Here is a 14,102-nt window from a genome sequence, read left to right as displayed (position 1 = left end):
ATTTGTCTTTGGAATAGAATAATGATTATGAAAAATTTTGGGTAGGATGAGAATTGTCTTAGTTTAGTAATGAAAGAGTTTCAGGATACTTTGTGTATTTATATTTCTCTCATGGAGAATGAGAAATCAATGTACTGGGAAAGCTTTTTGCTAATGCACTTTTATGCATAAATAGAGTCTTCTTAAAATAAGTGCTATTTGATAGTCATAGTTGTGAGTGTTCATGCAATTTTCTCTGTGCTGTGTGGTGTATGTGGGCATGCACCTGTCTATATTACCAGGTCCATGATTGTGAATATAAGATTTCTTCCTCAGGGTCTCTTTCCTTTGCATTTCCACTGCCTCTGCCTTAGTTCTGATTTAAGTTTTAAAACACAGATTTTTAGATTTAAAAATATGCACCCATTGTAAAAAAAAAATGAAAATCACTCAAATATTTTAAAAGATCTCTTCATTCTTTGCCAAACATGTTCTGCTACCTGAGGTGGCATCATGGGCATGTGACCTTGGGCATTGCACAGAGTCCGTGTAGCGGGAGGGCCCGGTGCTCGTGCTATTGCTTTGTGGTTGCCTTCTTGGGAATCTTAATAATTTTGAACACAGGCTACTGCATTTTCATTTTGCCCTGGGTCTCGCAAAATATGTCGCTGGTCCCATCACCACCCTACCCTTCTCCCACTCCCTTTCACTTATGTGATCATTTGTCTTGTTGTTGTTGTTGTTGTTGTTGTTGTTTTTGAGAGAGACAGAGCTGGGGAGAGGGACAGAGATCCAGATGTTCTGTGCTCAATGCTGAGCCTTTCACAGGGCTCAATCTCACGAAAGAACCATGACCTGAACCGAAATCAAGAATTGGATGCTCAACCAAATGAGCCACTCAGGTGCCCTCCTATGTAATCATTCTTAACTGTGTTACTTCCAAAATTTTTCTGTATGTGTAGGCATGCTTGTATGTATGTATTAAGTTTTTATATTAGTGGCATTATTGTACACATATACTATTGAATATATACTAACTTTGAATCTGTACTTCTTTAGAAATCTATACTTAGAATCTATACTTTCTTTGACTCTTCAATGTTGCATGATGGAATTTTTCCACGAAACAGCCTCTGCTTCCCTAGCACCCACTTCCTCCCCGCCGTAGGCAGTCTCCATACTGCTGGAGAAAGATTTTTCTAATTCTGGCTGTGTCATTCCTCTGCTAAAAATGTACAATGCTTCCCTGTTGTGGATAGAAAACTTTAGCATCCTGGTAAACAAATCAGACTCTGTAGAATCACTGCCAGCATGCTAACAAATTGGAGTTCTGAGCACGAAGGTCCGAATAGCACCTCTGGACTAAGAGAATCTCTAAGAGAAGCCCCCCCGCCCCCCCAAGCAGCCAGCTAGCTGGTCTCTGCCAGGAGCACCTTATCTGCATATCGGGGTTATTTTTAGAGTTTGCAACATTCTGTCTCCCTACCTAACAGACAGAAAGAGGGATCTTCCTTTTTTCTTATCATTACTTTGTAGAGTTGCTAATAATCTACCTTGAAATTAGCAAAGACTATATCAGTTGTGTCCCTTCCCCGTGTCCCCCCACCCTGGGTTTATTTATGTGTTGAAACCCTACCCCCTCTAGTGATAGTACTAGAAGGTGGAACATTTGGAAGGTAATTAGGTTTAGATGAGGTCATGAGGGTGGGGCCTCCATGATGGGATTAGTGTCCTTAGAAGGAGAGGAGACCAGAGCTCTCTGCCCTGTGAGGACAACAGAAAGGCAGCCAATGGAAGCTGGGAAGGAACTCTCACCAGAACCCAACCCTGCTGGTCTCCAGATCTCAGAGATCTCGGCCTACAGAACTATGGGGAATGACCCCAGTCTATGATATTTTAACACAGAGAAGGAAAAGGGCTTTTAGCTTCCTACAAAGCTGATTAATCTACAGCATAGGATTAGATCATATAGGCTTCTTTTATTTTACAGAGGAATAAAATGAGCCCAGGAAATAATATGTGTCATGTCAAAAGCCATGGAATTTAGTTATGAACTTAAATGAACATCTACTGCCTTTCAGGTTAATAGACTGTGACATCTTGGAATTTTCCCGAATGCTCTAAATTCTGAGGTCGGAACAGTATCCTGGAAGAGTTTAGAGAAGTCTGACTGTTATAGCAACAACTATTTTCATTGCTTCCAGTCCTGCATTTCTAAGATGTGGATGTTGGGTTATCCAAGTTGGTGGTTAAAAATGTCAGAGTAGTAGCCACATATACATGTGTGATCATGGGAGAATTACTCAATCTCTCTGAGCTTTAAATTTCTTAAGTAGAAAACAGATACAATATCTACCTCACAGATTTGTGATGAGAAATAAGTAAGATTTTAATTTATTTGTTTACTCTACAAATATCTGTTAAGTGACTATTACCTATCAAAAAGTTGTGCTAAGCAGTGATTCAAACATGTTCCCTTTCCTCATGAAGCTTAAAGTTTGGTTAGACATAAGGTATGAAAGTTAGCAGCACACCTAGTTCCTTGCACACAATCAATTCTCTGTTAATAAGAATATTAAGTGACAGTTAATAAAAGTCTAAATGGTTTCTTCTCTTTCTTTTTTATTTTTTAAAAAACTTTTTAAATGTTTATTTATTTTTGAGAGAGAGAGACACAGCATGAGCAGGAGAGGGGCAGAGAGAGAGGGAAACAGAGAATCTGAAGCAGGCTTCAGGTTCCGAGCTGTCAGCACAGAGCCCGACATGGGTCTCGAACTCACAAACCTTGAGATCATGACCGGAGCTGAAATCAGTGGCTTAATCGACTGAGCCACCCAGGTGCGCCTCTTTCATTTAAAATTTTTTTTTAATGTTTATTTATTTTTGAGAGACAGAGAGAGATGAACTGCAAGCAGGGGATGGGCAGAGAGAGAGGGAGACACAATCCGAAGCAGGCTCCAGGCTCTGAGCCGTCAGCAGACAGCCTGACGCAGGTCTTGAACCCATTAACTGTGAGATCATGACTCGAGCCAAAGTTGGATGCTTAATTAACTGAGCCACCCAGGTGCCCCTCCCCCTTGCTTTCCTTTTTAAAAGTAAGTAATACTGATGCTTTTATATTTAGAGATACTCTCAGTCATGAAAATTGGTGCAGTTGTATTGGAATCACCATGAAGAAATGTCCATCCTCCTGCCCTGCCCCTCTCCCCCTGTCATTCTTTTTAAATTATTTGCTAGTAGAAAATCTAACCATAGGCCTAATCTGAAAAGCTGGCATACATTCATTCCAGTGCTCATTTCCTTTTGCATTAATAGAACTTAAAAAAAATCAATTTTGGAACTCCGTGTTGCCCATCTGTGAGAGCTTACAAACAGTTTGTAAGGAAAGAACTTTGAAAATCTGGGTAAGGATTACTTACTTCATGTTAACCAAGCATCTCAGTCTATGTGCCCGGTTCGCACGTCCAAGGGCTCTGCCGGAATCTACCTACTCAGAGTGCGCCTAGTAAGAAGACACTGCGTGTCCAACAAATCAGCTTAGAAGCCTCACTAAAGCAAAGGCAGCCTAGTGAGGTCCATTTGAGACCTGCCCGGGAATGTGAAAGAAGATCAGGAAGGTTAGTGTCTCATGCACCCAGGAAGCTCTAGCAGAAGTGAGTCTTACATGCAAGAACATTTCATGGCTTGTGCAAGTGAGCTGCAGACATCGGCTGTCACTGCAGTGCCTCGCTAGAGCTGCAGTTTGACCAGGCCAGCTGCTCTGAACTGCCATCTGTCAGTTGACGTGGCAAGCGCTCACCAATTTGTGCTGAGAAAAACCAGCATGGAATTGGGTCAGCACAGGACATGACTTTAATATCCTCCATCTGTCAAGTAGACGTATTTGGAAATAATTGAGCAAGAATTGTTAAGGCTCTTCTATTCTAACATTTGCCCATGATTCAAAAAGCCAGACTGCATTGCATTAGTTATCCTCCGCAGAGTAAGAGAGCAGGAATTGGTCTACTAAATACAACAGCGTGGCTTTTGGTGATGCAGGTGGCAGAAATTAAAGGCTTCCCCTGCCGGATCCGGAACTTACCTTCCTTCCCCCCAGGCACCGCTGGAGTTGAGGCTTAGTTAGAACGCTGTACTGGCAGTTCTGAGGCTGCCACGTTATCTCTCTCCAGTCACAGGTCCTGTTGTCTGAACAGCTAAGGCAAGGCACGATCCATTGGCCTGGAATAGACAGCAGGACCTTTGTTCACATTCTACTAGTGAAATTACAGCTTGCAAGTTACTTTAGAATTCAGTTATGGCACAGTATTATAAATATTACAGTGAGAAGACCACTCGTGTACATCTGTGGAGTGACGCATGCCCCCCTGACAACCAAACAGAATTGCAGCAGGTAAAAATATTCTGAAAGAACACAGTCCATGCTGAAGTCAAGTACGGGTCCTGCTCTGTGAAACTGCCTCCTTACAAAAAACTAAGTGATTGGGTACTACTCAATTATTACTTGTTTTTAAAGAGTACACTAGGCACTTAATAGAACTAAAGTAGATGGGAAGCCACTGATATCGAGGTAATTGACCACTAATCTTTATTAGCGTGAGACATGCTTAGCTTAACAATCCAATAATAGATCTATCCCCTGCCTTCAAGAGAGTCAAGATATAAGAGAATTACTTCAATATACTGCTAATTTGTTATTTCGAAGACTAGTTATTGCTCTTAATTTGATCGGTGACCTTTTTGGTGTGAATCTCTTCAGCTCTTTCTAGCTCTGTGGCCTTCATTTCTCCAGCCCTTAGATGAGGTATGTACTGCTCTCACACGGTTGATGGGAGGACTGAATGGGATAATGTGCTTAACATATCTAGCACAATTACAATATCGTATTTATCTTTGTTACTAGCTGACTTCAGGCACAGAGTAGGTCATAAGCGTTAGTAAATGTTTATAAGATAAATGAATATTCTCAATGCATTTGCGATCTTTTCTATTTTAGTGATAAAGTAATATGTATCCAAACGCTTCAGCTTTTAGTGTGAGTAGAGATGTTCATAATCAGAAAAAAAATCAAGAAGGGATTTTTTATTTTTGTTTTTTCCTTCTTCATCTTTTCAGAAATGGAGTTTGAACTAGAACATTGAATACAGAGTGGTTATTTATATCCTTTGTGGAGAACGCCCTGACGTCTCCAACAATCACATGCTCTACCCTAAAGGTCTTGCTTATGTTACCACTAGATGTTTCTCTTCAAAACATTGAGGAGCCAAATATTCCCAGCTACTTTTTGAGTTAGAAAGAAAAAAAATTAACAACTTTGTCCATTCTGGCTTTGATTTGTGGTTCTGCTAACAAAAGTATCTGGTGTGGCATTAGAGGGAAGAATCTCGACTTTTGAGCAATGAATATGGTGTGCTTCCATTGCATGACTTCAAGGATGTCAGAATCATGTGAGTGTTTTGGGAAATAGTTAGAAATGATAAAATACGAGAGGAGGTTTAGCTTATGGCCTCCTAGTTGATCACAGAAAAGAAAAAAAGAAGTGTGGGTATATTAAGAGAGAACTGGGGGAGATGAAAGAAAATAGTACTCTCTAGGAGGATTTTAACCTAAAACGTTATTGAAGTATTTACCCTACAAGATGTTAGGTGCTACTGATGTTAAAATATAATAATTTTAAAAAATAGTTAACATTTCATAGCACCTGCCAGAGGTTAGGGATATTCTGAGCACTTTCATATATTAACATATTTAAGCCTCTTAACTACAATGTTAAGCCTCAAAAAATTTACAGTCAGGTTAGAGGGTTACAATTTATACATGTAAAATAGTTACAGCATAATAAAAAAGGCATAATTGAGTAAAAATAGCTGCGTGGTATGAAATCAGTCTGGGCTCTAGAGACACACACACCTGAGCTCTGCCTCTAGCTAGTTGTGTGGACCTCAGCACTGCATGTTAGAGTCACCTAAAAAGCTTTTTAAAATCCCCATGCTCAGATCGTATGCTGGACCAATTTAATCAGAACCACCCGGTATGGAACTCAGGCGTCGGTGTTTTTTAAATGCTTTTCAGGTGATTCCAATATACAGCCGCAGTTGCGAACCACTGTTTGGCTTGAAAAAATTACTTAATATTCTCTCTATGAGGAAAATACATATGGCACCTGCCATAGTGCCTGATACCCAGCAATCGGTGAATATATTTTACTCCTCCGCCCCCACCTCAAGTAAGCCGTGGTAGTTCAGACTAAAGAAAGCATCACAGAAGTCAGAATTGTCATGGAGCACTTGAAATGTGTTCACGTCTTCTGGATAGACAAGATTTGGAAAGATGGAATGGGTGGTACTTTGGGTGACGAAGCCACCCTGACAGCAGGGACTGAAGAAATAAGTGGCTTCTACAAAAGATTACATATAGGAGAGAAAAAGGTCTGCTCGGTAAAAGGCATTTCCAAAGTTTCCAAATGTAGAGAAGAGCAGTGCTACTAAAAGATGGAGAGGTGCTGGTTTTTGAATGGCAATGTGAAGATTATCCTCAAAAATGCTTGTTTCTCCATCCATTTCTGTTTTGTGATTTTTCTGTGGTTTTCATTTAGAATATAACTTGCTTCTAATTCTGACTTTGCCCTGGAATATAGGGTTTCTTCACAATTTCTTCACATCTTCACATCTTCATGATGATTTGTGTTCAGTGGGCATCCTCTTGAATGGAGTGGAATGGGCTTTGGGTCTTGTGTCCACCCTCCTCTTTGCCAGATGAGGTAAACTGAGGCCACAAGAATTAAATGATAGAAATGGGGTCATGATGTTAATGACAGGTTGGACCAGTCATTAACTGAAGTCTTGGAGTCTCCAATTTTCTGATCCTTTTGTCGTATTAGGCGAGGTTAGCACAAAATCATCAGTTGAAAATGAAATATGGCCCAATGGTCTCTTTGATAGCACTTGTTTATAGGAAAGCCCACATCAGGTTGTTTTAACGAATGTCTTTATTTTAAAAAGCTGGATTTATTTAGTGGGTTCACCTGTTGATGGAGACTATGTTTAAAAAAAAGATGGGTAATTTTCTTTCTAATAGGATGGTGGGTATGTCGGGGACATAAATGTGTTTCTGCTAATGAGATTATATCTAATAATATTTTGAAGGTCTCTGTTTTCATCAGATCCTTGAGTATTTAAGGGCACATGCATCCTCTCCCCCAGACATTTTGTCCTGCACTAACCTTGCTGACAGCTAATTTGGTACAAGCTGAGGTCTTCTTTGGCCATTTGCTTCTAAAGCTGAAGAAATAAGTGGCCAATTGCATGCACAAAAATCCAAATATGGGCACAATTAGTTTGTGGGCATAAAATCTCATGCACATCAAAAGGACTCCTGATTGGGTCTCTGAAATCTTGGCCCCAATGCTTCATACTACTATATATTTATACAGTCATAACTCTTTGCATTTTTGTATTGGTTTAAAATGCCCCCCCCTTTTTTATTGTGATTTAGTAATGCTGCTTGAAATAGACATCTGTATAACATCTGCAAGACTGGAGTTTCTTGACATTTTAAATGATACCAGCTCTTAACTAAAATTGTCAAAAAGAGGGACATGAATTCTATGCTATATATTTAAACATTGAATGAATCAAAGCTGTGATTTCTGAAATAGAGTATGACATATGTTTTAGGGAATGACATTCTGAGGAATAAATAGGGCTTTTGGGAGAAGTTATTTGGTTTATAATTATAGCTTTATATTTAATGCAAGTTAGATTCCAGCCATTTAAGTGAATCAGATTGGCTGACATAACGGAGGGAAGAAACTCAACTTTGTGACCTAGGGCCATGCTGAGATGTAAAATCATATAGATGGCACTAAATCCTGACTCTACACTGTTATAAAATAAAGCAGTTTTCCCTTAAGAAGAAAAAAACACATCATATTGTCAACACTAGAAGTATTAAAGTATAAGTTGTCATATTCCCTTGCTACAAATAAAACATGATAAAATATTTTTGTTCATATGTCGTAAAATGCCTTTGGAGTTATTTTCCTTTAAGGTAATTACCATTCAAAATCATTGTATGAATTTCTTCTTTCTTTAGATTAGAATTATTTTTTCTTTATTAAGCAAGAACTTTTATTCTTAGGCTGTGTTTTATAGTTAGATTCTTCTCTAAAGGCTTAAAATCAACTTAAAAATATGAACAAAAGTCACGCAAAATGATATTAGCTAGCGTTATCTAAAAGACACGTAAACCATCATTTCGTTGGCAAGGTGAAAAAACGGACCCAGTTCTGCTAAATAGCTGTAATGTGCTGTGAAAATAAGATTTCAGAACTAATCTATGGTCATGCAAGTTAAGGCTGGACTTCCTAAATAAACTTCCTCCCAATGTTGTCCCACCGTGACAGCTTCTTTCAGCAGGAGGGAGTCCCACCATCAAGGAAGGAAATCGTCTCTGGCAACAAAACTCCATTTGCGCAAACTGCTGTTGCCGATCTCACTTATTTATTTGGAATCTTTAGATCTTTAGGACCATAAGAGTGAAGCAGTTTTCCCTGGTCGATTGTGCCCTGACTGCTCGCAATCTTCTGTGGAAAGGAGGAGGGCTTGGATCTTGGTTTTAGTTCAGCAATCATTTTTGAATCATCTTAGACACTGAAAGATGCATGAGGGACAAATCTCTGCTCTGGAGAAAGACAATCGAGGGCAGTCATCATTAAAAACGAACTGCTAATGCACCTTTACTATATTAATACACACGCACTGTAATGTAGGTACCTATACTTCCATATCGATGTATTATGTTTGTTATAAAACAAAAATAAGAATGATTAGACATAAATAAATGTGTATGTATTTTAAGCTTTACTGGCTTCATCTTGGGGACTGTCCCATGCCACTCCCTCCTCTTGCTCAGATGTACCATTCCACTTTGAAAACTACTGATTAGAGAAAGAGAGAGAAATTAAACACTTGAAACATAATGAAGTAAGTGCTATGGTAGACATGTGCCCAAAGTATTCTGGGGAGCTAATCAGGGGGTGGGGTGGTAAGGAGAGGCTTCCTGGAGAGGAAAATATAGCATCAGGAGAATTGGACCAAGATGAGAAGACTTTTAGGAGCACAGGACAGCATGGACAAGAATGTGGAACCCTGCAGCAGCATTATTGGCATGAAGTGAAACCAAGAGGCTCGCAGGAGCTGGGAGAGAGGAAGGGCCAGATTATGGGGCCTAGAAGGGTCAGATTACGAGGGCTGGTATCGTGGGGCTAAGAGACATGGGCTTGACTGGGGAGTCAATTTTGGGGTCTTCTCTAAAGAAGCCTTGCTACTCAAGTTACCAGAAGGTCCCTGTTCAAAGGCAGCATCTCCTGTTAAGGACCAGGCATGGAGATAGCTTCATGACAGGGCCTGGTGTAAGTTATAGCAAATTTAATGAACAGAAAAAGATGCCACTTCTTGAGGAATCTCAGTACCATATCTTCAACTTTTTGTTGATGAACTTTTGACTTGGTTCAATAGCAGGAAGAAAGTTAAGTTGTTTTATGATTCTCATAAAATGTCATCTGATAAAGAAAATCCATAACTAGACACATCGGGGTCTCCTTTGTATGTAAGAGTGTATATCTCATTTAGCTGAGAATCATAAATCATACCTCCTGACATGTCATAATGGGTAAATCCCTCCCTACGCAGCGACTGTAATTTATTATTTAGAACACATGTTCAAGAACAGGGATATGCCCACGCTTGCTCACCGTGCGTGCCAAATTGCGATTTGTACTGCTCATTTGTGAAACTCATTTCCCATTCAGGTTGTGGTGTGAAGTTCATGGTGAGGGTAGAAAAGCTCCTGAGTGTTTTCTTAGACTTTTTAGATGAAGGGAGACTTGGGGTCGTGAGGCCAGATGGGCAAGCAGGAATCTCAGAGAAGATGCTCCCTGTTCCTCTTATCTTTTTGGAGGCATTTTTGGTCCCCACCTTTCGATTGACCCCACTAGACTCCACTGAAAGAAAAGTGCTGGGAAAGGAGAGAAACAGGGAAAGTGGATAGTGGCACCAAGGTGTCTCATTCTGGGTCTGTTCTAGAATCAGGTAGGATTCAACACTATAATTCCAATTTGACATTACGATTTTCCTGCTTCTATTAATGCTCAATATATGGGAGACATGAGAGATCATTCTCAAGGATTTTTTTTTTTTTATATAATCAAAGGAAATGAAACTTGTTTCCTTAAGACAGTTCTTCGGCTGACATAGTCTACGTACTCTGTAGAAATTATAGTACTAAGTGAATTGATAGTGTGAACAAGCCAGATTCCCTGTCCTCGTGCAGCTCACAATCTGGGAAGACTGACACCAAAGAATTAATTACATACTTAGCATTTAAATAATTGTGGAAACTCTCATGGAAGAAAAGCATGGAGTACTATGAAAATGTATAATAAAGAAACAAATCAGAGGCTGAAGAAAGGCTTTCTGGCACAAGTGACTTTTTGGCTGATATCTGTAGATGAATATGAATTCACAAGGCAAAGAGCGGAGGGTGAAGAGAAAAGCATTTGATTAACTGAAATATTTCACATATTAAAATAATGCATTAATTACATGTGTTACAGTTCATACTAATGAAAAAGTTGTGTAGTACCTTGATTTTTTTTGTATAAGGATAGTTCAAATAAGCATACACTCATCTGCATCAAATAATTTTTTTAAGAGAAGTGACACCCAATGTAATAGTCACCTTTTGTGTCCCCAGATGGACAGATCTTTAGTTCAGGCTGTGAAATGGCTTCAATGTAGTCAGAGGAAATAGGCTGTAATCCACAGGCTTCTTCTGGGTGAATCAGCAAACCACAATCCTGCATTAAAATGATAGATAGAAATTAGCTGCAGGGAACATGACAGATAGTAAGAAAATCTAAAGAATAAGATTTTTTTGTGCCAAATAAACTTTATAGATAAAAAGGAGCAACTGCTTACCCTTCTCACAGTATTGGGTTGTCAGCAGTTGTTTGTGCTAGAAGTAGCTACTTGCATTGAGGGATAAATATAAATTCCAATGGCAATTCAATCTTTATTTTGGCATTGACATTCATTGTTGCATTAATACTGTCACTGATATTATTACTGCTCTGCCAGTTTTTAAAGAAATGGATGCAAGTTTTACTTTAAAAACATACCTGTGTGTTGTTGATTCATTAAACATATACTGTATTAGAAGACCATATGTCAAGTGAATAAAAAGCCATTAATGTGAAAAAGTGGGAAATATTTGAGGAGAATTAACAGACAAATTCCATTTCAATTCACATTTATTAAGGACCCATGATATGTCAGGAATGGAGTCAAATACACATATTTTTTTCAAAACATGTTCATGTATTTATAAAAATAGGTAGCATCTCACTGCAGTGAGTATCATTGTAGAGGCATGATATGTACAACGCAATTCATTCTCTAGTCTGACATGTGCAGTGGAGAGCAGCAGTTTGGCTCTCTGAAATCTCTCTTCAACTCTCCCCTGTACTGGCAGGTTAGAATACTCTCATTTTCACTTAGCTTTTCCTTCTTCCCTTCCTTCCTTCCTTCCTTCCTTCCTCTCTTTTTCCCTTCCTCCCTTCTTCCTTTCTTCCTTCCTTCCTCCTTCCTTCCTTCCTCTCTTTTTCCCTTCCTCCCTTCTTCCTTCCTTCCTTCCTTCCTTTTTCCTTCCTTCCTTCCTTCCTTCCTTCCTTCCTTCTTCCTTCCTTCTTCCTTCCTTTCCTTCCTTCCTTCCTTCCTTCCTCTTCTTCCCTTCCTCCCTTTTTCTTTTCCTTCCTTCCTTCCTTCCTTCCTTCTTTCCTTCCTCTCTTTTCCCCTTCCTCCCTTCTTCCTTTCCTTCCTTCCTTCCTTCCTTCCTTTTTCCCTTCCTCCCTTCTTTCCTTCCTTCCTTCCTTCCTTCCTTCCTTCCTTCCTCTTTTTCCCTTCCTCCCTTCTTCCCTTCCTTCCTTCCTCCCTTTACCCTTCCTCCCTTCTTTCCTCCCTTCCCCCCCTCCTTCTCTCTGTCTCATGCACACACGTGCTCTCTTTTTATTGAGGTAAAATTGATATATAACATTATGTGTGTTTCAAGCGTGGAACATTACAATTCAACGTGTGTACACACTATAAAGTGATCTCCTAGCTTATTCTCACAAGGTATTGGGACCTGTACCTTGCCTGTGTCCCTCCATCCTCCTTCACCTGATTCCACTGCCTCCCTTTTCATCAGGCTCTCACAGTCTATCGTGTTTTGGGGCAGGTAAAAATGCTATTCTTTCTATCGGGAGTGCTTTCCCTCTCATTTTTCCTGGAGACCGTCTTTTTGTGTTTTAAGTCTCAGCAAAGCCTTCTTGAAACTCTAGCATGATTATGTAGCCCCTCCCTAGTCCATGTCACCTCCGCTTGTTTCCTTCATGCCCTTCACCATTTGGTGATAATTTGTTATTTGTGTCTTTTCCACCAGACTGAATACTACATGAGAGCAAATAATTATTTCACTCACACATATACCCAGTCCCTACCATAGTGTAGGCAAATATTTATTGGATGCATAAATGGTTAGGCTCAATTGTCTCTCACTTCATATCATAAATTCTCGGTAATGGAGAGAAATAATGAATGGGTTTGCCCTCCTCTTTGCTCTGTAACTGTCTCTAAGGAGCAATTTCTAGTCACCATCCCTCACCCTTTCACATAGCCTCACACCCAACTCAGATTTCCACATCTCACATGAGAAGGTTCAGGATAGTAAGGAACAAAAGGAACGAGGGTGATGTACAGACTTCTTAAAATCTTGATTCAGTATACATATTTCCATTTTTAAATTAATGACTGAAACTGGAATTTAGAATACTGATTAAAGATTAGGAAAGTGATGTGTGCTAAACTGCTCCTTATAAAAATCAATTAAAATGGCACAAAGTTAATAAATGTTGTGAGGAGTTTTTGTCTGAATAAACATCTATGTACAATATGTATGAGTGTGTGTGTGTGTGTGTGTGTGTGTGTGTGATATCCATCTATACATTTATTTTTGGTGCAGGTTGGACCTTTTTTTAAGGCTAGAAAAATGACATTAAGCATTTATGGAATTGCAAAAAAATGTTTACATCAAACATTAGAGAAGACAATGAGAAATATCATTATACACTGTTGATGGGATTGCAAATTAGTTCAGCTACTTTTGGAGGAAAGTTTATACTAAAATAAAAAAAATCACAGACTCCATAGCCTTGATATCAGACTTCTCAGAGTCTACTCTAGAGAAGGCCTTATGTAATGCATAAGGATAGACCAAAATGAACGAACCAATATGGAGAGATTTCTAAGACACATGATTGAGAAAACAACTCAAGAAACACTTTGTTACAGAACAACATATACCAAGTGAAACACACCATGGACACACCACCAAGGCACCTAAACTCAGGTACTTCAGACTGAGATGCTGTGTTCAATGTTTTAATAAAAAGATACCTTTCAGTGCATATATATATATATATATATATTTATGTGTATAGATATAGATAGATGATGATGATCATGATAGATAGGTAGGTAATAGATACATAGATAGTAGATTGATTCATGCAAATAATGTTGAGACATTTCTAAAACTCTGGATTTAGATAAACCTTTGCCTGAAGATTAGTTTGTTTGGGGTCTTTCTGGTGTACGTATGTGTGTGTGTGTTTATGGACAAATCCTAATATTCACACGGGGGGCATTAGAAAGTCCAGACCACAGCTGACGGAGTCCCAGCTACTCTCTGTTGAAGCCCAACATGTAATTGACATGGATCCATCACTGAGAAAAATGTACTGTTACATGTGCTGATCTGTGGGGGGCCCAGCTCAGTCACTGAATTAGTGGGTGTGGGCTATTTGGGGTGAGTTAGTCATGGGAGCTTTTCTGAGGTAACATCTGAACTGAATAATGGGAAAATCAGGGAATGAGAACTATGAGAAGAAATGTCATGTCAAAGGCCATAAGATAAGGCAGGAAAAGGATTTATCTGACATCTTAAGTAAAAAAAGAAAGTAATTTTTAAGGAACTCATATGCTAACAATCTACATTTTAATGATCAAATCACAGAATCTTTCTTGAGA

General features: G+C 39.2%; 1 protein-coding gene across 7 annotated transcripts in view; it reads right to left on the bottom strand.

Annotated features, from left to right (window-relative positions):
- The window catches only part of CPED1 (cadherin like and PC-esterase domain containing 1), a 268,599-nt gene that overhangs the window by 33,794 nt on the left and 220,703 nt on the right, over window positions 1-14,102 (bottom strand). For all 7 annotated transcript variants that reach the window (XR_007150228.1, XM_047849268.1, XM_047849265.1 and 4 more), the window contains 2 exons: window positions 10,717-10,834; window positions 4,061-4,197 (listed from right to left, as the gene is read on the bottom strand). Coding sequence is in view for 6 of the 7 variants with exons in the window: in XM_047849268.1 (XP_047705224.1) it covers window positions 4,061-4,197; window positions 10,717-10,834 (255 nt within the window). In the remaining variant the exon portion in view is untranslated. The remainder of the gene's footprint in view (window positions 1-4,060; window positions 4,198-10,716; window positions 10,835-14,102) is intronic.

This window comes from Prionailurus viverrinus, chromosome A2, assembly GCF_022837055.1.
Source record: "Prionailurus viverrinus isolate Anna chromosome A2, UM_Priviv_1.0, whole genome shotgun sequence".
Taxonomy (NCBI): Eukaryota; Metazoa; Chordata; class Mammalia; order Carnivora; family Felidae; genus Prionailurus; species Prionailurus viverrinus.
This window is presented reverse-complemented; position numbering and strand designations above follow the sequence as displayed.